Genomic DNA, 22,349 nt, shown 5'->3' with positions numbered 1-22,349 from the left:
TGAGGATGAAAGTGCAACACCCTTTACAAACTGGTGGAGCATATGAAAAAAGATATAAGACAGATATGTGCTATAAGTTAGTACAATAGCTGGCAGCCTTGAGTACTTTGGCCGGGGTATGTGTGTGTTGATGTGTGTGAGTTGCAAATAGTCACAGCGCTCCAACCAAAGTTCTCATCTGTCTGTCGTTAAGCCTGTCCATATTTTTAGTTTTTTCGCCTTTTTTCTCTTCCCTGAGGTAATATATCTCTCTGTCGCTTTAGGTCTCCTATTCGCACCCAATCATTCTTCTTTGTAAAGCATACATTATTCCCTCAGCCAGCATTTTCATGATTTACAGTGGAGTCTTGCTGTTTACAGTGGATCAGTGCACGTTTCACCTCCTTTTTTTATTTATTTTTTTTACTTTTATCTCTAGTAACGAGGATATTCCTACACTCTCCTGTCTTATTGTTTGGTATTTTCCTTTTCTTACGTTCCTCTTATCTCTTGACATCTGGATCCCGCTTTTTGTGTTTTATCCATGTGTTGCTCTTGTGAAGCCAACTAAACGAAAAGAGAGCTATTAGGAAAGGTAAAACAGGTACCAGACACAACATTTTCTGTCCTACTTTCAAGTAAACAAGACCAGACTGTTAGGAGACAAAGACAGGGATGAGTTATCATAAAAAATGACAGACTAAACCAGGACGTGTGCACTCTGCCTTTCGATCAATCTAACCAAAGCCACACTAACACTAAAACCTGGATATGAAAAGAGAGACTAAATAAACTACTTTGCTTGATAATACATGTTGATTAAATTACGCCTTTTTGAGTTCTTTGGTGTTTTTGTGTACAGAGCATAAAGTGACGAAAAGAGACTCATTCCTGGTTTGCTCGGTCTCATGTTTTAGGAGCAGGAAGTTTGTTCTGGTCTGGAGGCTTTATTGTGTGGACTGTGTTTTGTGAGATGTTCTGCTGCTCAGTAGTGAAGTAGCCCAGTGGGACCTGTTGGGGGATGGTTGACAGTAATCAGACCCTAATACGCTGTCGCATGATGGAAGCATGAGAAAAGAAGATCTGTCCACTTGGTCAGAATGTAAAAGCGAATGAAAGCATATGCCTGTGTAGAGGAGCAGCAACACAAGCCAGAAATCAGCAGTCTGGATCCAATTTAAGTCATCATCATCTCCATCAGAACCCCCACCTCACCCACACTGACTCCCCCTCTTTATTCCCTCTATCCTCCAACATGCCTCAAGCTTCATCATTCTTCTGAGACACTTTTATGGACTGTGTACATGATGGTGGATATGTATGAGAATGTATATCTGAATGTTAGTTTGCATGTAAATGTGTGTACTGCACTGTATGGCTCCCAGACACAGCTCAGCCCCTCATGTTCAATCTAATTGGCAAGAATTGTTCCACATGGAACTGATTAATTCCAGACTTCTGGCTCATTAGTGAGTTAATCGACTTGTGCTCCTCCCTCCATCCCCCTTCACTTCTCCTTTTTCCTCCACTCTTTCACTAGATGCACTTTAAATTATACCCATACAGTCTTTTTATTTTTATGGCTGTGTTCTTTACATACCCAAAGACTCCAGGGCTCCCTCCCCATCAACTCCTTGCACATGCTTGTTGAACCCCAGCTCCCTTCACTGTCCCACTGACCCTGACCTGGAAAACTTTTTTGGGGATGCCTGTAATAAACTGAGACTCAAAGCATCTCCTCCTGCTGAAAGCCAGTTAAGGGCAAACAGATGAAAGATTAGCTAGCATCTAATTTTGATTTAAAAACTCTTGCACTATACCACTTATATCAATGTTGTGACATACTTTGACATTCATTGTAAACTTTACAATCTTCTTTTTTTCTAAATGTTGTGCCAGAGAAGTTTGACAATAACTCGAAACATTATTCAAGATCAAGAGAAAATGTGCTTTTTTTTTCAACTTGACTTGTTTTTTTCATTTAAACTTCTGTTGTAGCTTTTCCGGTCATCTAATTATGTTGATTTATGTCATGTGCCGTCAGATCAGCGTTTGGGCACCTGTTACTCCGCTCTGGCTAATGGCCGCTGCGCTGGAGAGCTGAATGGCCAGTACACCAAGATGCTGTGTTGCTGTGACACAGGGCGCTGTTGGGCTTTAGGACAGATTCCTGAGATGTGTCCTGTCAGGGGGTCAGGTAAGTCCGCCTGATCCACAAGACAAAAGAGACGAATCTTCCATAATAGTTGTTGACAACAACAACTATGTTAACTGAACCACAACAAAGGGATGGCTTTTGACTTACACCACCTTTCAATTAGGCGAAGTCCTTCAAAATATTGTATCTTGCCTGTGACTTGGTTTTGACACAAGAAAAAAAAGAAAGTTTCACAGTCTCGATAATCTTAACATAGTAATTTAAAGAGAAAAAAAACCTTGGTGCAAGATTTCAGGAATCCAAACAAATGGAAGAGATTCAATTACCCATCATCTCTTCTGTTAAGCTTAAATTTCAAAATGTTGCTTTGCAAGATTCTATGTAATCCAATACTGATCAGTTACAGATCTGCCTCTTTCATCATTAAACTGAGATGCGTGTTAGTGTTTTGAGTCATTGTGGCCATCAATTTAAGCAAACCACAGTTTTTTATGTAAACTATATAAGTCATAGGTCTGTGTGTAGACACATACGTTTGCACACATAGAAATAGTGAATGTGTGAGAAAATGACGGTTTGCCTAACTTTCTGAACTCTTCAATTCTAGACAACTGTGTATAGATATACATACATTCAGCCTCAAATGTTTTGGTTGATTCAATACGCTTGATTTTGGATGACTGTAATAATCCACATAAACTACTTTTTTTCCAAGCTCATAACAAAATAAAGCACACTAAACATAACACACGCTTACTTGTTCTCTGTCATCTCTTTCTTTTCAAGATGAGCACAGGCGTCTGTGTATTGTGGGTGTTCCCCAAGTACATGGCCTCCCTCACAGCTTCCCCAATGAATACTTCCCAAACAATAATGGCAACTATGGATTCAAGTTCCCCAGTTTACCCAATGATAACGGAGGGAACGGAGGGAATGGAGGGAATGGAGGAAATGGAGGGAACGGTGGCAATGGAGGAGGAGGAAACTTTGGTGGCAACAGAGGAGGAGGGAACTACCAAAACATAGGTGAGCCATTCAGTGGATTTGAATGACTGTTAAATGACTCAAAATCAAAATTCTCACTTTAGATGGAGCTCTGAATCTTGATAACTTGTATCCTGTTTTGTAATTGTATTTATGTGTTTTGTTTTTTCCTAAGGCATTGTTTCCTTAAACGAAACTAATGACATGTGCAAACATTTTACCAACCTGTGTCTGAATGGACGCTGTATACCAACACCTCCAAGCTACCGCTGCGAGTGCAACATGGGCTACAAGCAGGATGCCCGCGGGGAGTGTATTGGTAAGAAATATGCTCACACGGTGTGTACTGTATAAGTGCACACATATGGTTATTCAGTCAGTGCACAAGACAGGCAGACGAAGTGACAGGGCCACCCTTTTATTGCATACACTACACTGCCATCTTCTGCCAACTTAAAGAACTTAGTACAAGTATTGGTTGATGGTGACAAGAGGAATTTGAAGAAATGTGAATCATTTTGCACCTAATCGTTATATTAATTAATTCCATGTGGGTATGTCAGTTCTTATCTTCTTGTTTTCTTTGTATAGATGTGGATGAATGTGTGAGTGACCCATGTATCAATGGAGACTGTGTAAACACACCAGGATCATACCACTGCAAATGCCACGAGGGATACCAGGGAACCCCAACAAAGCAAGCATGTATTGGTACGTCTACTCATGCTATAAACCTACAGCAAACCTATGATATCAAACATTTTTTGAAACTCTTTGTGTAAACACACAGTTGCTGAACCAATCTCAAAACCTTCTCCTAAAACCAAAGACAATAACATCAATGAACTGCCCCTATTACTTTTTTTTTCTTCTTTAGATATTGATGAGTGTATTGTGAATGGAGTGATGTGTCAAAATGGCCGCTGTGTCAACACGGATGGAAGCTTCCAGTGCATCTGCAATGCTGGCTTTGAGCTCACTTCTGATGGAAAGAACTGCATTGGTAAGGAGCAAACGCAAAGACAGAATGAACTGCGCATTAGCCTTCAGCATCATGAAACTAACTAAACTTGTCTCCGGTTCATCAGATCATGATGAGTGTGCCACTACCAACATGTGTCTTAACGGCATGTGCATCAACGAGGACGGCAGCTTTAAGTGCATCTGCAAGTCTGGCTTTGCACTCGCACCTAATGGACGCTACTGCACTGGTATGTGCGATTTATGATGTATAAGCACACACTTCAAACCTTGGAGAGAGAGTCAAACGGGCTGTCTCAGAACAGTGTTTGTAGATTTTGTGTTGAAATCCTGTAATCCTTTTTTTTTTTTTTTTTTCAAACCATGTGTGCTCAAGTTTTGCTTTAGAAGTCAGACGTTTTGAAACTCTTCCCAATTGCTCTTATGCACAGTTCAGAAATAAGTGAATTCATGAGACTCTGTTTAAAGATTTCGTCTTGAAGTTTTAAGATTAGTTGCCATTTCATTGAAGTCGTTTCATAACACGTGGAACACAGAATCTTAGAGTAATTTACACTTTCATTTGGTGTTGTTTCTCAACTTAGCGTAAACGTTTCAGTGGAAAGCACAATGTGCTAACTGTATCACTAACGTTTGGTTTTTATTGACAATTTATCACGAACATTCATGTTTTATGTCTTTGTGCTTCCCATATTTCATCTTTATCAGACATTTTAGTGGGATTTCAACTCCACTGTACTGATTTCTTTATTGTCTTATGTGACTAACTGACCCTGGCCTGTGATGTGGCGTGTACATCAACAACCTTCTCTCCATCAGACATTGATGAGTGTCAGACTCCTGGCATCTGCATGAATGGCCGCTGCATCAACTCCGAGGGCTCTTTCCGCTGCGAGTGCCCTCCAGGCCTGGCTGTTGATGTAGATGGGAGAGTGTGTGTGGACACACATATGAGGACCACCTGCTATGGTGCCATAAAGATGGGTACATGCTCACGTCCGTTCCCAGGCGCAGTTACCAAGTCAGAGTGCTGCTGTGCTAATCCTGAACACGGGTTCGGAGAGCCATGTCAACCCTGCCCCTCCAGAAACTCAGGTAACGTCTTTGTTCACAGCTATGTGATCAGTAAAAATAAAAAGGCAAAAATAAAAGACTGAAAAAAAAGAGAGAGAATTTCCGCTAACTCAAAGAGTAAATTGCTCGTTTTGTACCTTCCAGCTGAGTTTCAGGGTGTATGCAGCAGTGGTATTGGCATCACAACTGATGGCCGGGGTGAGTATATTTTACACAAATGTTAATGTTGCTACAGTGTTCGTAAAAAGAGAAAAAAATGTACTCATCGTCTATTCTACTCTGATTAATATATGGTGTTTCCTAGACATCAACGAGTGTGCTTTGGACCCAGACATTTGCCAGAATGGTATTTGTGAGAACCTCAGAGGAAGCTACCGCTGTATCTGTAACATTGGCTATGAGTCTGACACGAGTGGCAAGAACTGTGTTGGTGAGTCAGTGTTTATTTTAAAGCTTCCTTACTTAACAAAGTTTAGCCATGTTCTTGTTGTAAATTATGATCGCGTAGCTGTTTTAGACTGTTGGACAACCACTGTGACCAAAAGTTCTCAACAGAGGTAACTATATGTAGCATCAAGAAACGCAAGGCAGCAGGGAGGGATCAGCAAACGGACTAGACACTGTTATAGCTTGACAACCTTGTTCTACCTTGTGATGCAGAGTTTCTTTCAAAATAATACAAAGTACTCTCCCAATGATGTGCCAGGGATGAGGATGATTCAACTTCTAAAAACTTCCCTGTTTCCGAAATAAGCCTGGATGCTGTGTAAACCTTCAATACAAAAGCAGATTGTGAAGATTTCAAATCACTTAAACCCCTAATCAAATTGATATCAATTAGATAGATATCAAAACTACGAAAAGTTTTAGCTTTATGGTAAAAATAGTAAATTCAATGAAAGCATCACATTCAAAAAACGCTGTAATAGGAATATTTTAACACTATTAGATTCTTTTTTTTTTTTTAATGTTTACCTGAATGGTTCGTTAAAGGATTTCATCTGACCCTTTGTTTTTCATCATGACCTTTGCAATAGGTGGTCTGGTCTGCAGACAGGCCAGTTTAGTATCCAGACTCTGTGAACTGTGAAATGTGTTGTAATAGAGGCAGTAGAACATTGTTTGGCATTGTCTTGCCAAAACAATCAATCCTAATGGAATCCATGTCATGTGCACAAACGCATGATGTAACCCATGATCGTGGATGCTGATAACAAACAGCATGATCACTGTCCTCTTTAGCCTTCAAAATTCTAATTTTGATTAAACGGACAACAGGATAGTTTTCCACTTCAGCTCAGTCCATCTTAAATGAACTCGGCAGTAGCGCATTTGACTCTTTTGAGGGAATCATTTGACTTAACTGGCAGCAACAAACTGTCATTGTCACTGACAATGACTTGCAGTGATTTTAATCACAGCACCATCACACTTCATGTTTTCTTCATATTATTTTCAGTGAGATATAGAATATAAGGAGTTTGTAAATCTTTATCTACATTTACACACTGTCTCAACTTGTTTTCAGAAGTGAGATTGTAGAATTCTCTGCAGACTGTTGAAATGTTGCAACAAACAATGATCGTAATCTTCAGCCAATTCTCTCTGTCCTGCCCGCAGACATCAATGAGTGTCTGGTGAACCGACTGCTCTGTGACAATGGTCTATGCAGAAACACTCCGGGCTCCTACACATGCTCTTGTCCTAAAGGATTTGTCTTTAAACCCGTCTCGGAGACCTGTGAAGGTGAGCACTCACTCAATCACTGTTTGTGCTGCCAGCGTGTGTTTAATCTTTTAACTATTGATGTCATTTTAAGGTGACATTGTTACCAGATGGGTCACATTAAGTTTCCAGTAAGCAGGAGGCCCATTTAGAGAGGACACACACAACTGAGTGTGATGATGAATTTGAATTGGCTTCTCAGCCCTGACCTCAGGTGTGTTTGCTTCAGATATCAATGAATGCGAGTCCAGCCCATGCATTAACGGAGCATGTCGCAACGTGGCTGGGTCCTTCAACTGCGAATGCGCCCACGGAAGCAAACTGGACTCCACCAACACCATCTGCGTTGGTAAGACATCAAATACCTGACACAGCGCTGCAGCGTCCATAACACAGCATGTGCAAAATGATGACTTCACGGTAAAAGAGCCCCCTCAATTATAAACAAACACTGACACAGTTCAAATTTTCAAGGGCCATCCAGAGGCAATATTCTCCTCAGATGATCTCACAGATACACACAGTTGATTTATTAGATGAATGATTGCATGCATGGCCTTGGTTAACATGACGATTGTTTTTCTTCAAAGAGATTCGCTACAGATTCAGAATGACATGTGGAATGTAATACTCTCTGTTGAAGTTAAATTCCATTTGTTTGAGAGTTTGCTTCTTCTGGGAAATCATTCTGAAAGAGCTGCATGCTAATACAGAATACAGATGTTATTCTAACTTCAGTGGAAAATGAGTCATTAAAAGAATATGCCTATATATTGCTCGAGCTGGCTCCGTCAGAGGTCTACAGGATCCTCTTTTGTTAATTTCTGTTTAATGTTTTTGAGCCCATCACTCAGTGGAGGGAGGTGGAGAAGGTAAACTGTGGTCTTACGTTTGGGTGGCCTTGTGGTTTTTAGGAAAAGGTGCCACTAGATTGACTGAAGACTCTTTCAGTTCATCAGGAATGCAACAGTATAGGGTTACATTTTTCATATGCTTTACTGTGGAAACAGAAAGATCTAAGAACCATTTATAAGAAAGCAGGATGGCGTGTTAATTGTTTTTGTAGTTTAATATGTCCCTATAGTTAAACAAGAGATATTTTGACCTTTTATTCAAAAGTTGGCACACTTTCCTGAGGACTTAATGAAATGTCTGTGACATGCTTTGGTCAAAATATGACAAACAGGCATTACAAGTCTTCCTTTTATGACTATGCTTTTACAGCTTGCAATTTGTTTTAAGGCATGGAGTGAGCCTCCCCATCTGTCTTCTGCAGGACGTGTCTTGATTGAGCTTTGTCCTACAGGTTCAAGCGAGAATCCAAACATAAACTGGATACAAAATGCCCTCATTAAGTTAACTCTTAAGGAATGTTACTAACATTTGAGTGAGCATACAGTAAGCTGAGAGCTATTAGCATAAACAGCAAACCAAGCTCAGATTTCCACTCACAATCATGATAGAAAAAAAGATCAGAAGGCTGAATGAATGTGGGGGCTGGCGGGTAATTTAATACTTCATTCACACTCGTGTAGTAATTCCTCCATTACATATTCATAACTGTGGGTGTTTTTAGTGGCTTTTGTTAAGAACTGCTGCTTATATGGGCTACTTTTAACTAAAGTTTGTGTCTCTAATGGTGGAAGGTGGTACATTCAATGTGACACTGCAAATTAGAATTTCCAACATATTTTTCCCCTGCAAATGCAAACAGATCAGTGTATTTTCAGGTTGTGTATTTGTATGGGTTGATTTTTTTTTTTTTTCAAGCTGTAGTATTCTCCGTGACACAGAAATAAGTGATGTTTTTAAATAATTCCCGACATTTTTGACATGATCATGACTAGTCATTCCGTGGAACGATGTTTTTGTCTGTGTTTGTTTCTTGTGTTTTACTGTAGTAGCATGTGTTTAGTATAGGAAAAAAATGACTTGGCAGTGTGTTTGACATAGAAAAAAAAATGGTTGGGCAAATGTTTTATCTGGAATAGAAATGCACTTACATCATTTGTTAGGTTGGTTGTTTAGGCTATTTTGGTGGGAAACACTGACTGTAAACAGATCGGTTGTTTACATGAAAACTCAAGAGGGTATCTTTAATCACGTCTTCTCTGTTGTTTCTTTGGCTTTGCAGATAGCATGAAGAGTACTTGCTGGCTCACCATACAGGACAACCGCTGTGAAGTCAACATCAACGGAGCCACACTAAAGTCTGAGTGTTGCTCCACGCTGGGAGCAGCCTGGGGCAGCCCCTGTGAACCCTGCGAGCGCGGTCAGTTAAATATCACGCATGGTTAAATCCATACAATGTGTTTTTTTTTCCGTAAATGGTTGAAGTTAAAACAGCGTTTTAGTACAAGGTTTACATCCATTCCTTCTGGACATAAATGTAATGGTGACATTAGACATGCAGTGACTTCTTTTAATTGCTGTTTTTGGTAGCAGAATACTTGTAGATCATTTTCAGTTTACATTTATTATGGCTGTTCTGAACAGGATGGGTTGAAAACTATACATGCAGGCTGAAAAATACCCCTATACCCCACTTAGAACATTGATTCAGGGATGCAAAAAGTTCCAAAATATTTTTGTCTAACTTGCCAAGACATCTTAAATCCTTTTAGGGATTAAGATTCACCACAGCTGGTAGCTTCCTTATGCCAACATGTAAAGGATTTATTGACAGCACTGGATTGACCAGAGAGTTAACCAAGTAGGAAGTCTCTTGAAGCCATTTAAACAACTGCTGATTTCAAGAATATCAGTTCAAACAACTGTACGTGAATTACAAAGTATTGGGAGGTGTGCCAAGCTGTGGAAGACACCCAGACTGTCACCCTCTGCTGCTAGAAACCGCTGTAGTCACTGTCCACTGGCAAATGACTTTTACATCTGGATTGGAAGGCGGTCATCCAAGAAAGAAGGCATTGCTCCAAAATCGATATCTTCGAGCTCTGCTAATGTATGCAGAGGGCCACATGGACAAAGAAAAGCCTTCTGCAGGAAAGTTTTATAGTGTCCAGAGCATAATGCTACCACTGACCAAGTTTAGAGGATTCAAACTCAAGAGTATCCTAGCAACTCATGGTGGTGGTAGCATCATACTCTGGGGCTGTTTTGCTTTCAGTGGAACTGATAGATTTCACAAAATGAACGCAGAACTACCAAGTAATTCTCCGGTTCAAACTCAAAGCATTAATCTGACAGTTGGCTCTTAGACATAACTTAGTGTTTCAGCATGTGGCTGAGGAGTGGATAAAGCTTTGGGACTTGCCTTCTCAAAGGCTTGACCTGAATCCTTTCAAAAAATATGTGGACTGCTCTTAAAAGCCATGCGTGTGCCAGGACAAGTTGATCTTTCATAGCCAGTCACTTGTGACCAACAAGTCCCGTTCAGTTTAATATAATTTCAAGTTGGCATGGATGTCACAGCGTTTAAAAGTAGGGTGGAACAATATAAAAAATACTCTGTGTTGTTCAATTATCCATCATTAGTTATTTTACGGTGCTCACTGAACCAACTGTTCAAAAAAAATACAATTTAACTTCACAGTGGGAGACAAATCATGAAAAACTTAGTATAATGTCTTAAAACTTGAAACAATGTCCTAAATCTGACATGGAAATAACCACACAATTTGCATGAAGTAATGCAACCATTTTGTAAACATCCAGGCCAGAGTGAACATTGACAAAAGCCAAACAATATGCATACACACTTTGTGTATAATGCTCATACAGAAAATGTATCACATCTGCTTATCTTGTGCCCCCCACTCCCCTTTCAGACACTGCTTGTTCTCGAGGATTTGCTCGCATGAAAGGCCTCGTCTGTGAAGGTATGAAATTTTCATAACTCAGTGAAGGGTGACAAATGTGCAAAGCCCATTTGATTCACCACTGATCCTCATTATGCCTTTTTGATATGTTTTTCCTCACTGCATATTCCTTTTGGCAGAAAGTGCATGTTTTTGTGTGTTTCGCCTTGTAATAGTGATTCCTAAAATGTCCCTCTTTCTATAGACATTAATGAGTGTGAGGTATTCCCTGGAGTGTGTACAAATGGGCGATGTGTGAACACCCAGGGTTCGTTCCGCTGCGAGTGTGCTGAGGGCCTGACGTTGGACAGTACTGGTCGCACATGTGTGGGTAAGCAGACTGCAACCGTAGCACACCTTGGATGATTAAACTTTTGTTTCTTGTTACTGAACTAAAAATTTTTAATAATCGATTTTTGTAGACATGCGCAGCGAGCAGTGCTACAAGAAATGGCATGAAGATGAGTGTGGTGAGCCACTACCAGGAAGATACCGTGTGGACATGTGTTGCTGTGCTGTGGGTGCTGCCTGGGGCGTCGATTGTGAGGAGTGTCCCAAAGAGGGAACACCTGAGTTCAAAACAATCTGTCCCAGAGGGCCCGGCTTTGCTAACAGAGGAGATATTCTGACCGGCAGGTCGTTCTATAAAGGTACTATGATTCTGAACTTATGCCTTTTAGGAGTTTGAATGTTCTTCATGTGCATGCGTAGGACCTCCTGCTTCCTCCCACCACCCAAAAAAATTTAAATAAATGCATGTAAGGTTAATTGGTGATTCTAAATTGACCCTAGTAGTAAGTGTGTGTGTATGGTCGTTTGCCTGATTAATCACTGTGTTGGCCCAGTGATGCACTGGTGACCTTTTCATGGTGTACAGGGTTTATGGTGTACCCTGCCTGTGACCCTGAATTGATGGATGAATAGATTGATGCCCTAATATCTAATATACTTTATGGAATCCATACAGATCTATCTATCCACATTATTACTGCAATGGGCTTGTAAAGGAAAACAGAGTGAATTATTTGGATTTTGATTATACTACAAATGTGTTTCCTCTCAGATATAAACGAGTGTAAGGTGTTCCAGGGTCTGTGTACTTACGGAAATTGCAGAAACACCATCGGCAGTTTCAAGTGCCGATGCAACAGCGGCTTCGCTCTCACTGCAGAAGAGAGGAACTGCACAGGTTCGAATGGGGGCAGTGGGAGTAAATTTAATGTGAGCTGAAACGATTGTTTCAGCATCATACAGCGGACACTTAGTCCTAGCTCTTATATGTTCTATGCTGTGTTTCAGACATCGACGAGTGCCGTATCTCCCCTGACCTGTGTGGTCAGGGTACGTGTGTTAACACACCCGGCAGTTTTGAGTGTGAGTGCTTTGAAGGCTATGAAAGTGGCTTCATGATGATGAAGAACTGTATGGGTAAGTTTGAAGCACATTAATATGCTAAAATACACAAAACACACTATTTGGATTCACATACACATTGTGTAACCACTGTATTCAATTTTTGCAGTTTGCCTAATGTTTGCTTTATTTACCATTCTTTTAATTTATCTTTCTCTTCTGTCTTATTACTCCTTTCCTTTTCGGGTGACAGACATTGATGAGTGTGAAAGAAACCCCATGTTGTGTCATGGAGGTACCTGCCTCAACACAGAAGGGAGTTTTGAGTGTGAATGTCCAACTGGATACCTCCTCAGCAATGATGCATCTGTCTGTGAAGGTGGAGTATACAGCTTACACATACACACACACACACACACTCACACACACTATATGTGCATACACAAAGCGCTAACAATTAATCTAGTTTAAAAGCTTGTTCATTAATAACAGCAGCCTATCGTTCAGTTTCTGTGAACAGCTACATACTAATTGCTCATTCAACACTTTAATGTTTGCACTGATAAAAAAAACAAGGGAAACATTTTTATTTTAGTTAAGTAAGACTAAAGGGTCAACTATCAAAACTTCTCAGAGGAGAAGTTATCTTTATGTACACCACATTTAATATTTGATTGCCTATTCCTGCTTCTTGGTTCAGATATGAATGAGTGCCAGCTGAGTGACAACCTGTGCAAAAACGGGCAGTGCGTCAACATGCCGGGGACCTACCAGTGCTCCTGTGACACCGGATACCAGGCAACACCCGATCGACAGGGCTGCGTTGGTGAGTGGGGCAAAGTTTTACCCAAGAATATATTGTGAAGTTGAATAAGAACATTTTAGACCAGCAAAATAGCAAACTGTTGAAATGCATTTAACTTTTGTGCATTGTACCTTTTTTTCTTTGAGACTTCTGTCTAGAATAAATCTGTCATCTATAATAATGACTATTCCTTGCAGATATTGATGAATGCACCATTATGAATGGAGGCTGCGAAACTCATTGCACCAACTCAGAGGGCAGCTATGAATGTAGCTGTAGTGAGGGTTATGCTCTGATGCCTGACCTCAGGACCTGTTCGGGTAAGAGAACGCTAAAAATCTTTTAATTCAGAAGTTAAGTTCACAGTGTTGTATTATTTTTCCTGTACTTACTTGTAGCAATTATTAAACCTCTCTGTTATATCTAATAGACATTGATGAGTGTGAGGAGACTCCAGACATCTGTGATGGAGGCCAGTGCACCAATATTCCAGGCGAATATCGCTGTCTGTGTTATGATGGTTTCATGGCTTCCATGGATATGAGGACCTGTATTGGTAGGATGATAAATACTTTTTGAAGTTATTTTCCAAACAAATGCTGCCATATTTAAACCCATTCATTTTTTTTCCATCTGTCACATTGATTTATTCATTCACTGTCTGAGATATACAGATACAGACATGTTTTTGTCTCCAATTCGCCATCTGAAGGGACTTTCTCTGTCAGACTCGTTTATTGTCACTCTGACCCACCTGCCTGTGATAACTTTCTTGTGTAACCTGTGTCTGTTAATCCCCGTCTGCCCAGATGTGAATGAATGTGATTTGAACCCAAACATCTGTCTCCATGGTGAATGTGAGAACACCAAAGGCTCCTTCATCTGCCACTGTCAGCTGGGATACTTTGTCAAAAAAGGATCCACTGGCTGCACAGGTACAAACACACACATACCCAGAGAAATGAACATATGGGGCCGAGCTGTCGTTGAGAGTTCTGAACTTTTTTGTGTCCATATCTCCGCTGGGTGACGAGTCAGTTTATCCATGCATACAGTAGTTCGATATCTATAACTTAGAAATGAATTATTTAATCATTGCCAGGCACAGAGGAAGGCTAAGCATCACTGCTAAAAGGATTGAAACTGCTGTGGTTTATAAAAAGTAAAACTGGAGCATTTGTGTGCTGAGCATCACACTCCTGCTAACTATACCACTTCAGTGGGGAAATTTAATGATATGCAACATTGCTTTTTATATCACCAAAAAGAAGACAATGCTAGTTTTTCTTCATGATGTGATTGTTCTGTTGTTGTTGCATACATGGAAAACAAATCTCAAGAAGCCTCAGCTGTCAAACTGATCTGTATACTTCTCCAGATATTGACGAGTGTGAGATTGGAGCCCATAACTGTGATATGCATGCCGCCTGCGTCAACGTGCCTGGAAGCTTCAAATGTCGCTGTCAGGATGGCTGGTTGGGCAACGGCATCAAGTGTGTGGGTAAGTGGGTGCTATAATATATGAGTTTAAAAGACAGTAAACATAGAATTGTCTATTGTCCTTAATAATATGTTTTAACTGAGGTTTTTCTTTTTCATCTCCTTGCAGACCAAGATGAATGCTCCTCAGAGGAGCACAACTGCAACCCCAACGCAGACTGTGTCAACACACCCGGATCTTACAGGTGCACTTGTAAAGAGGGATTCAACGGAGATGGCTTTTCATGCTCGGGTAAGAATGGCAGTAATGATGCAAAAGTTGCATTGAGTGTCTGGTGCATTGTAAGCTTGTAGCAGCCTTTTATCTTGTGAACAATCAAAAACAAGCACTTGAGACGGACTATTTTGGAAATACAAGCCCCAAAGTAGATTGAGGACACATCACAACAGCTGAGAATGCCATTTTACCATTTTACAATTAGCCTAAAAATGTTTATATAATGTCTGCCTGATTAATGGCTCCACACGGAAAAAGATTACCACATTAATTCATAGTAAAACAATTGCAAGTTTAATGATGGAAAGGATACAGGTGCCCAACTTTTTTAAACTAAAACATCCTAAATGCTAATGAAAGTTAGCATGAAAGGGTCCTGAATGACGTGGGCAACACATTCTTCATTCAGATGAGACCAAAAATAAATTGATTGGTCTTAGAGTAGCGTAGTGTTCCAGCCTATTTGGTGTAAACCCGACCTCTCACTGTTCACTGTGGTGAGACAAAGAGGTGGGAGTGTGATGATATGGGGCTGTATCAGCACAAAATGCACTGAGGAGATGAAATTATTGATTGCACCATGAATACCTCTGAATATACCAAAATGCTGGCAGACAATTTGACGCCCAGTTCCCAGATGCTTGGCAAAGAAGGAATATTGCAACCTGATGATCATCTAAATCACAAAAAGTAAAGTGATGATTATTATCTATGTTGCCTGACTTTAATTCAATCGAAGGTGTACTTTTTGAAAACAGTAACAAAAAAAAAGAGCAGAGCATCTCTCCAGGAACTGGTATTTTCGGTGCTAAGGAGGATATAGTCTGTCATCAAAAATAAAGCTGTGCTGACTGATGTCTCAGTATTGAAAGCTTTGCTGATATTTCTTCCTACGACGGGATTTCTTTTTTTAACACAGGAAATCTAAATCTGTTAGTTTTTATTTCCAAAGAAGAGCTTACATTCTTCTTTAACTTAAAAGTAATGGTTTTAATGTAATGTCATACATTATTCTATCAATTAACATTTGACTTTTTAATGCGTTAATTTGTTCCCTTTCAGACATGGATGAATGTGCTGATAATGTCAACCTGTGTGAGAACGGTCAGTGTCTAAATGCTCCAGGAGGCTACCGCTGTGAGTGTGAGATGGGCTTCACTCCAACAGAGGACAGCAAGGCCTGTCAAGGTGCTGCACTCATTCTGCTGCAACATATTCACTTCCTTTTGCAGTTCTTTTTTTTCCAGTCAGATTGTGTAACTTGCATTTTCCCTTCGCCACAGACATCGATGAGTGTAATTTCCAGAACATTTGTGTGTTTGGAACGTGCCAGAACCTTCCTGGGATGTTCCGCTGTGTGTGTGATAAAGGCTACGAACTGGACCGCAGTGGAGGGAACTGCACTGGTATGTTTAGCATTAAAGTGAAATCAGTCAGTGCTGAGATAGAGCACACAACTTGGCTTTTTCCTAAATTTCTTTGTATCATATTGGACCTCAGGTGGGCCAAATTAGAATGTTGATAGTTTTCTTTCATGAAGTCTACAAAAAAAATGTTCAAGTAATATCAAAACATCTTTATCTCAACTAGATTTTTTGTTTGGACTGCTCTGCCAACAGTTCAGCAATATCTTTAGAACCTTTTTCCCTGAAGTTTTTGGGCTACACGATTGTAGTTTGCAGCACAAACAAGATTTTCAACGAGAAGAAGTAGAAATAAACAACTTTCCACTTGCACGGCATATAAAAAAAGCAGATTTCACTAATTTCTGGGTGTCGTGGTGTGCGCTGCAGATATCAACGAGTGTGCTTACCCTGTGAACTGCATCAACGGACTCTGTGTGAACACACCAGGAAGCTACCAGTGTAACTGTCCAGCTGACTTTGAGCTCAACCCCACTGGAGTGGGCTGCGTGGGTGAGTCACACTCAGAGGTTTGACAAATAGGAAACTGTTTGTGAAGACAACCAAATAATCTTTTAAGAGTCAATAAGTGTGTGATGAGTGATAAATGAATAAACACACAAGAAAGTACTTTGTGGCCAGTTAGGAATCAAGTTATAAAGTCTCAAACCTTTGCCAGTGCAGTCTGATAAGGCCAGCCGAAATGAATTGCGTCAAGATTATTACAACAAGCAAAAGATCAGGCACACATTTATATTTGATAAATCACACTTCCATCTAACCACACTCTTGTGCAGCTCACTAGTCCACACAGAGACACAGACAAGCTGCCATGCTTACGACCAGCTTAGCATCAGCAAGGAACCAAACAGGCATGTGTTTGGACTGTGGGAGGAAATAGGACAACTCATTACAGCTACATATGCAACAGCTTGTATACTTAAAACCAACTCTGTTCCCTAAGCCCCAACTGCCCTTCATTAAAACTTGAGTTTGAATATCTAATTGTGTGCCACACAAACTAATGTTAACTTAGTTTACATCTCACAAACTATCTGTTTCTCCCTCAGACACCCGTGTTGGCAACTGCTACTTGGGTGTCTTTGACCGTGGTGATGGAGGAATCTCCTGCAGTGCAGAGGTTGGCGTGGGTGTGACCCGAGCTTCCTGTTGCTGCTCCAAAGCAACAGCCTGGGGAGCCCCTTGTGAACTTTGCCCTTCCTCCAACTCCTGTATGTACCACAAGACTTTGAGACAATAATCTACTTAAAGTAATTACTTCAAAATGCACAGCTGCATCTTCTTCAGCTATAATATTCAAGTTGTTAGTAAAGTTTGACTTTTTAGAAATGTCATACTGGAAAGGCTGTATGTCTCTGTCTTGTAGCGGAATACAAGACTCTTTGTCCAGGGGGAGAGGGATTCAGACCTAACCCCATCACCGTCATCCTGGAAGGTAAATCATTCAACTTTGTCTAACTCTCAGTTTTGTATAAAGCAGCTTCAGCTACACACTAAGCTGAGTTGAGGCTTCCAGCAACAAAAATAAAGACAATTTAAATTATTTTCTTAGATATTGATGAGTGCCACGAGCTGCCAGGTCTCTGCCAGGGTGGGAACTGTATTAATACATTTGGTAGTTTCCAGTGTGAGTGTCCACCAGGCTACTATCTCAATGAAGAGACTCGCGTTTGTGAAGGTATCTGCTTGGCTTTTCTTTTATATCATATATGAAAGAAAAATTAACTAGCTTACTCTTACTTCATAATTTCTGTTATTTACTTTCTGTATTTTTGTCTGAAGATATTGATGAGTGTACGACTCACATTGGGATCTGTGGGCCTGGCACCTGCTACAACACACTGGGCAACTACACCTGTGTGTGTCCCCCTGAATATATGCAGGTCAATGGAGGAAACAACTGCATGGGTGAGTGGGAGAGACTCAGCTAAACATATTACGTTACTTCAAGTTAAACTTTATGTGGATTGATGCCTTCTTTCCTCCTCGTAATGCAGACATGAGGAAGAGTGTCTGCTACCGCAACTTCAATGACACATGTGAGAACGAGCTGTCGTTCAACATGACCAAGAAGATGTGCTGCTGTGCCTACAATGTGGGCAAAGCTTGGAACAAGCCATGCGAGGCCTGTCCTACCCCTGCTACCAGTGAGTTTTTGTTCAAACGTTGCTTTCTGAATGTATTTTATTACTGTCAGTGAATCACCACCGTCCTAATTCTTCCAGCTGAGTACCAGTTGCTGTGTGGTAACCAGGCTCCAGGCTTCATCATTGACATCCACACTGGCAAGTCAATTGGTAAGGTCATCAGCAAATTCAACACTGGTAGTTAACTGGAGTTCCTACCCTCAGATCAGATCTTCACTGTGTGATTTGGAAATGTCACCGTTTGCATGATACCCTTCAATATACATTTTTGCAGATATTGATGAGTGCAGGGAGATCCCAGGTATCTGTACCAATGGAGTGTGCATCAACCAGATCGGGAGCTTCCGCTGTGAATGTCCGATGGGCTTCAGCTACAACAACATACTATTGATCTGTGAAGGTTGGTCTCAAGCCTCACGTAAACCTTTCTCTATCTCATATTTCTCTTGTGTGTGTTTTCTTGCCCCGAGTCTCATGCTACAGGGGAAGACAATGCAAGTTTCCTATTTAGACACATCGAAAAATGCAAAAAAAACACGCTTTCACCTCACTGTACGCTCACTCCTGTTTTGACCCTGCAACTCAGTCAATGCACAGTAATGCACCTCATTTAAAATACAACAGATATCTGTCTCTGATGCTACTGTTGATACACTAAATCACAATATATGCACACATTTAGAAACATCCACACACACGCTCATGCAGTACAGTACACACTCGCATAAACACAGGGACTCTCATTCTCTGGCTGGGAGGCACTTTTACAAGCGTTCCACTCAGTGAAGTTAATGCAGTCTTTATTATCATGAATTATGTCCTTGTAAAGGCAAGTATAGTTGCTATGGGATTGCCTTCCAGAATCATCAATCATCCAGAATCTGCCAGGACTGTCCGAACTGCAGCAGTCAAATTGGCACAATTGGGTTTTCTGTCCTGCCGTCCACAAGCTGACAGCCTACTCTGAACAGACAGTTATAGAGCTTGTGATTGATGCCAGCTGCTTCTCCTTTTCTCCTTCTATCATAGATATCGATGAGTGTAACAGTGGAGACAACCTGTGCCAACGCAACGCCAACTGTATCAACATTCCAGGCAGCTACCGCTGCGAGTGCTCACAAGGCTTCAAACTGACTCCCAGTGGGGCCTGTTTGGGTGAGTCCAACCTGCCTCAAATGCATTACACGTGTTCATCTCATTTTAGAAGAGAAAAGAACAGATGGAGGGACTGTGCTCAGGATGTGGGAAAATGTAAAGTACATGAAATTATTAGAATTTGTGGTAAGGGCATATTTTAAAATCTGCTTAGGAATGAAGATGTACTAAATGATTTCAGTAAGCATCAGTACATGGATGGGTTAGCTTACTTTTATGGTGTTTAAGGCACTGTCTCATAATGTCGTCAGTTGTTCCTATGTTTGACTTTACTGACCCATAGTGTAATTATATTTTGATATTGGGGCAAAAAACTTGTAAGACAATATCACCATGTGCACTTGGAAACCTTAATTGACGCGTTTAATTGTCAGGGGCAAGAACAAAGCATTTCAGACAAAAAGTTACAAATGTTACTCCAGCAATTGATAGTGTGATGGCTTTTTTTCTTTTCCAGTTTAAAGCATGTAAACCTAATCTAGTAGAGCCCTCAAAATAAATTGTGAACCAGTAAATGAGCATGATATGGGCTCTTTAACGTTTCTTATTGCTTCTTCACAGATCGTAACGAGTGCCAGGAGATTCCTAACGTGTGTAGCCATGGAGAGTGTATTGACACACAGGGAAGTTATCGCTGTCTCTGCCACAATGGCTTCAAGGCCACTGCTGATCAGACTATGTGCATGGGTGAGGAGTGCAATCTAAAAACACACAATGCATTATTTTATGTGGGTATATGTATGTATATTTCAGCAAGGTGAGTCAAAAGTGTCTGTATAATATTTAGCTATTGTTTTTTTTTACCTGTGTATTTTAGACATCGATGAGTGTGAGAGACAGCCATGTGGTAATGGCACCTGTAAAAACACCGTGGGATCCTACAACTGTCTCTGCTTCCCTGGCTTTGAGCTGACTCACAACAATGACTGCCTGGGTATGAATCATGTCCTATTTTACTTCACAAAGGCCAATATGAAGGTCAATGTCTCAACAAGGGTTTTGCTGGTATATTATTACATTAAAATTGCTTCCTTGTATTTACATAAAAACATGCTGCCCTTTTCTGCTGCAGTATTTCATTTAGTTAGACACTGAATAATACTTTGACATGGAACTAGTCTTTTTTACTGTACTTTGGTTTCACGGACAGGAAAATACCAAAATACATCAGTGTTTCTTATTTCTAACTTTAAATATTTTAGAGTCAAAGGGGAAAAAAATCCATTATTTTTGATTTTCATAAATAGTTTTTCCCAATCATCTCAACTTTACCTCACAGACATAGACGAGTGCAGCGCCCTCCAGGGCCAAGTGTGCAGAAATGGACAGTGTATCAATGGGCTCGGGTCCTTCCAGTGTCTCTGCCTTGAGGGTTACGAAAACACACCTGATGGGAAGAACTGTGTTGGTGAGTCGAAAGTTTAATTCACAAAACCAGGATTATATATTTGTGTACCTTTCATAAAGAATGTTTAAATAGACATGCATAACTATTTTGTTTTTTGTAGATATCAACGAGTGTGTGAGCCTAGCTGGGACATGCTCTCCAGGAACTTGTCAGAATCTGGATGGATCCTTCAGATGTATCTGTCCTCCAGGCTATGAAGTACAAAATGACCAATGTATAGGTACGACACACAGAGGTCCCTTTACTTGTGGCCTTGTTCACATGTAAACACAACACAATAGGATTTAACTTAGTCACTTCCTGGTTTGGTTTAGCCAGTAACTTAGGGTTGGGGCTTGGAAATCCAGACTACTCGGTCAAGGGGAGAAAATTATCATTGTAAGGGGTCAAATGTAATGTTTTCACAGGGTGTATTTTCCTTATTTGGGTAAAGGAGTCCCTGAGATGAATTTGAATTGAATTAAAAGAGAAAAAAAACATTTTTCAATCCAAAATTTAAATGATAGTAATTGTTTTTCCACCATGGATGTATTACCTTTACATATGTCCCAGCTGGAAGCTGAAGATATTTGTCCTGTGAATAGTTTTACCAGCTGTAAAAAAAAGTTAATGTTCCACTTTTAATGGCCAATTTTTATACGTCACTATGAAAGGAGCTGGTAGGTTTCAGGTCTGTCAGTCAGCGCTGTTGGAGTAAAAAAAGACCCTGTTCTACACTAAGGCCAGTTTAAAAAGAGCACATAGTCTTTAGTTCCTGTCAAGAAGCAACACGTCCTCAGCAGAAGTTAGAAAAAAAATGTTTTTTTGTGGAGCGATGGTGTTTTTGTTTGTTTTTTAATGATGCTGCGATGATACACTTGAGGAGGAACCATGGTGACCATGGAATCCCAGGGCTGTGTCCTGAATCCTCTCAGAGAAGCCCAAATTTAGCCTAAAAATAATGCAGCTAGGAGTCTTAGTTGAAGAGTAATTATTAAAGAGCAATCTCAGAGCAACTCTGAGCAAAGAAAAGATAAAAACTTTCATCTTAGTGAAACCCTAGGGAAATTATAATGTTGAATAATTGTTTTCTACTATGCACATATTCCATATACATATGACTATCTATAGCTATCAATAGCTCGAAGCTGAGCATATTTATGATATAATATAAATTACATAATTTACTTTATATGATATAATTTCCCTTTGGGATAAATAAAGTTTTTTAAATATAATTTAATTGGGAAGTGTTTATTTCAGCGGCTTTTGATTTAAAAAAAAACATGAATGAGCTTTGAAGTTTTTTAAAGTCTGAACAGTGACAACATACAAAAGAGTGCAGAAGTTGGAATGAATTAAACCTGACATTTTCCATGTTGCAAGATTGTTGTTCCACTTTTGTGAGTGTCTGGGAGTCTTTAGTTCCTGTCAGTATGCAACTGTGCAAGCCCACAACAGAAGTGATTTTTAAGAACAGGTGGAGTGAAATGTGAGGAAAAAAGGTTTTGTGAACCGATGTCTTTTGTTTGTTTTCAAATGATTCTGTGATAATGCACCTGAGGGGGAACCATGGCAATCATGGAATCCCAGGGCTGTCCATAAAGCTTCTAAGAATTCTTAGATCAGAGATCCCCAAACT

At 40.2% G+C, this 22,349-nt stretch overlaps 2 protein-coding genes across 4 annotated transcripts in view; one reads left to right on the top strand and one right to left on the bottom strand.

Annotated features, from left to right (window-relative positions):
* timm44 (translocase of inner mitochondrial membrane 44 homolog (yeast)) overlaps positions 1-22,349 on the bottom strand; it is a 251,283-nt gene that overhangs the window by 176,234 nt on the left and 52,700 nt on the right. The window lies entirely within an intron of this gene.
* Positions 1-22,349, top strand: part of fbn2b (fibrillin 2b) — a 71,530-nt gene that overhangs the window by 40,395 nt on the left and 8,786 nt on the right. For both annotated transcript variants that reach the window (XM_072389486.1, XM_072389487.1), the window contains exons 10-48: positions 2,024-2,176; positions 2,924-3,163; positions 3,297-3,440; positions 3,713-3,832; positions 3,999-4,124; positions 4,210-4,332; positions 4,922-5,197; positions 5,321-5,374; positions 5,481-5,606; positions 6,797-6,922; positions 7,131-7,250; positions 9,036-9,173; positions 10,690-10,740; positions 10,925-11,050; positions 11,142-11,369; positions 11,783-11,908; positions 12,019-12,147; positions 12,326-12,451; positions 12,773-12,898; positions 13,075-13,197; positions 13,308-13,433; positions 13,687-13,812; positions 14,256-14,378; positions 14,487-14,609; positions 15,657-15,782; positions 15,878-16,000; positions 16,388-16,510; positions 17,068-17,229; positions 17,385-17,453; positions 17,571-17,696; positions 17,801-17,926; positions 18,016-18,165; positions 18,244-18,315; positions 18,440-18,565; positions 19,195-19,320; positions 19,882-20,007; positions 20,138-20,254; positions 20,600-20,728; positions 20,829-20,948. In XM_072389486.1, coding sequence (XP_072245587.1) covers positions 2,024-2,176; positions 2,924-3,163; positions 3,297-3,440; positions 3,713-3,832; positions 3,999-4,124; positions 4,210-4,332; positions 4,922-5,197; positions 5,321-5,374; positions 5,481-5,606; positions 6,797-6,922; positions 7,131-7,250; positions 9,036-9,173; positions 10,690-10,740; positions 10,925-11,050; positions 11,142-11,369; positions 11,783-11,908; positions 12,019-12,147; positions 12,326-12,451; positions 12,773-12,898; positions 13,075-13,197; positions 13,308-13,433; positions 13,687-13,812; positions 14,256-14,378; positions 14,487-14,609; positions 15,657-15,782; positions 15,878-16,000; positions 16,388-16,510; positions 17,068-17,229; positions 17,385-17,453; positions 17,571-17,696; positions 17,801-17,926; positions 18,016-18,165; positions 18,244-18,315; positions 18,440-18,565; positions 19,195-19,320; positions 19,882-20,007; positions 20,138-20,254; positions 20,600-20,728; positions 20,829-20,948 — 5,100 coding nt within the window. The remainder of the gene's footprint in view (positions 1-2,023; positions 2,177-2,923; positions 3,164-3,296; positions 3,441-3,712; positions 3,833-3,998; positions 4,125-4,209; positions 4,333-4,921; positions 5,198-5,320; positions 5,375-5,480; positions 5,607-6,796; positions 6,923-7,130; positions 7,251-9,035; positions 9,174-10,689; positions 10,741-10,924; positions 11,051-11,141; positions 11,370-11,782; positions 11,909-12,018; positions 12,148-12,325; positions 12,452-12,772; positions 12,899-13,074; positions 13,198-13,307; positions 13,434-13,686; positions 13,813-14,255; positions 14,379-14,486; positions 14,610-15,656; positions 15,783-15,877; positions 16,001-16,387; positions 16,511-17,067; positions 17,230-17,384; positions 17,454-17,570; positions 17,697-17,800; positions 17,927-18,015; positions 18,166-18,243; positions 18,316-18,439; positions 18,566-19,194; positions 19,321-19,881; positions 20,008-20,137; positions 20,255-20,599; positions 20,729-20,828; positions 20,949-22,349) is intronic.

This window comes from Leuresthes tenuis, unplaced genomic scaffold, assembly GCF_036924035.1.
Source record: "Leuresthes tenuis unplaced genomic scaffold, fLeuTen1.0.hap1 SCAF_7, whole genome shotgun sequence".
NCBI classification, from domain to species: domain Eukaryota; kingdom Metazoa; phylum Chordata; class Actinopteri; order Atheriniformes; family Atherinopsidae; genus Leuresthes; species Leuresthes tenuis.
Note: the sequence above shows the minus strand (reverse complement) of the source record. Positions and strands in the feature narration are given on the sequence as shown.